At 41.3% G+C, this 850-nt stretch overlaps 1 protein-coding gene across 1 annotated transcript; it reads right to left on the bottom strand.

Annotated features, from left to right (window-relative positions):
* Positions 1-233: 233 nt before the first annotated feature.
* On the bottom strand, positions 234-592 carry PHALS_05388 (uncharacterized protein; the record flags this gene model as incomplete). The annotated part of the gene is made up of 2 exons (XM_024722953.1): positions 234-516; positions 588-592. 2 exons carry the CDS (start codon positions 590-592, stop codon positions 234-236), a joined length of 288 nt encoding a protein of 95 aa, XP_024573978.1.
* Positions 593-850: the final 258 nt, after the last annotated feature.

The raw sequence follows: 850 nt of genomic DNA, 5'->3' as shown, positions 1-850 counted from the left end.
CGGATGCTGATTACGGACATAATGGTAGTCGCTCATTGGTCTAGATAGATAAGGTTACGTTAAGAAGCTTCTAGAAGGATCTAAAAGGACAGGCTTAGAGGTAGCACAGAGTAGCGAACTAAGGACCTAAATATATTCACTTCGATTTTTGCCATCTTCTCAACAATTACCAAATTGACTTATGACAATTGTATTGTTGAGCGACTGATCCTCGACGTCAAATTTTCTGTAGCTCATCTCGCTGCGAGGTTTCCTTGATGATAATGATTCTTTAGGTACACACAAACAAACATTATAAACCCAATCTCGGTTTCCCTTGCCAAAATAGCGTGGTGAGAGAGAATGATGTCGGTGATGAGCTCTTTGCCATAATGCAAATTTGTCACTGATGCTGCAAAAAGCTCAAATTGAGTTCTTTTGCCAGGAGCTTGCGGACTAAGAATCACGAATCGTGGGGGTGAAAATGCATCTGCTCGCAATTTGGGGACAACTTTTCGTTGCGACAAGGCTACAGAACTGGACTGCTGCATGAAAAACGACGGAAAGGTTTCTATTGATGATAAAATGATAAATTAGAGTTTGTAGACGGCATTGTGGGGGATTTTCAAACTACGATATTAGATTTGATGTGCTTAACACCCCATCTCAGTGATTCTTATACCAATTGAACAGTTTTGTCTGACGATGTGCTTGTGGGGCGTACCGTCAGCTACATGAAGTATCTCATAATAAAATCCCGCGTTTCGAGCTTGAGAGAAATAATTTAATGGACAAATTGCTGTATATTTTTAGGATCCACGAGATACAACCGTCGACATCACCGGAGCACGCTATGTTGTACTCCGTCGAC

This window comes from Plasmopara halstedii, assembly GCF_900000015.1.
Source record: "Plasmopara halstedii genome assembly, contig: Scaffold_289, whole genome shotgun sequence".
Taxonomy (NCBI): domain Eukaryota; phylum Oomycota; class Peronosporomycetes; order Peronosporales; family Peronosporaceae; genus Plasmopara; species Plasmopara halstedii.
Note: the sequence above shows the minus strand (reverse complement) of the source record. Positions and strands in the feature narration are given on the sequence as shown.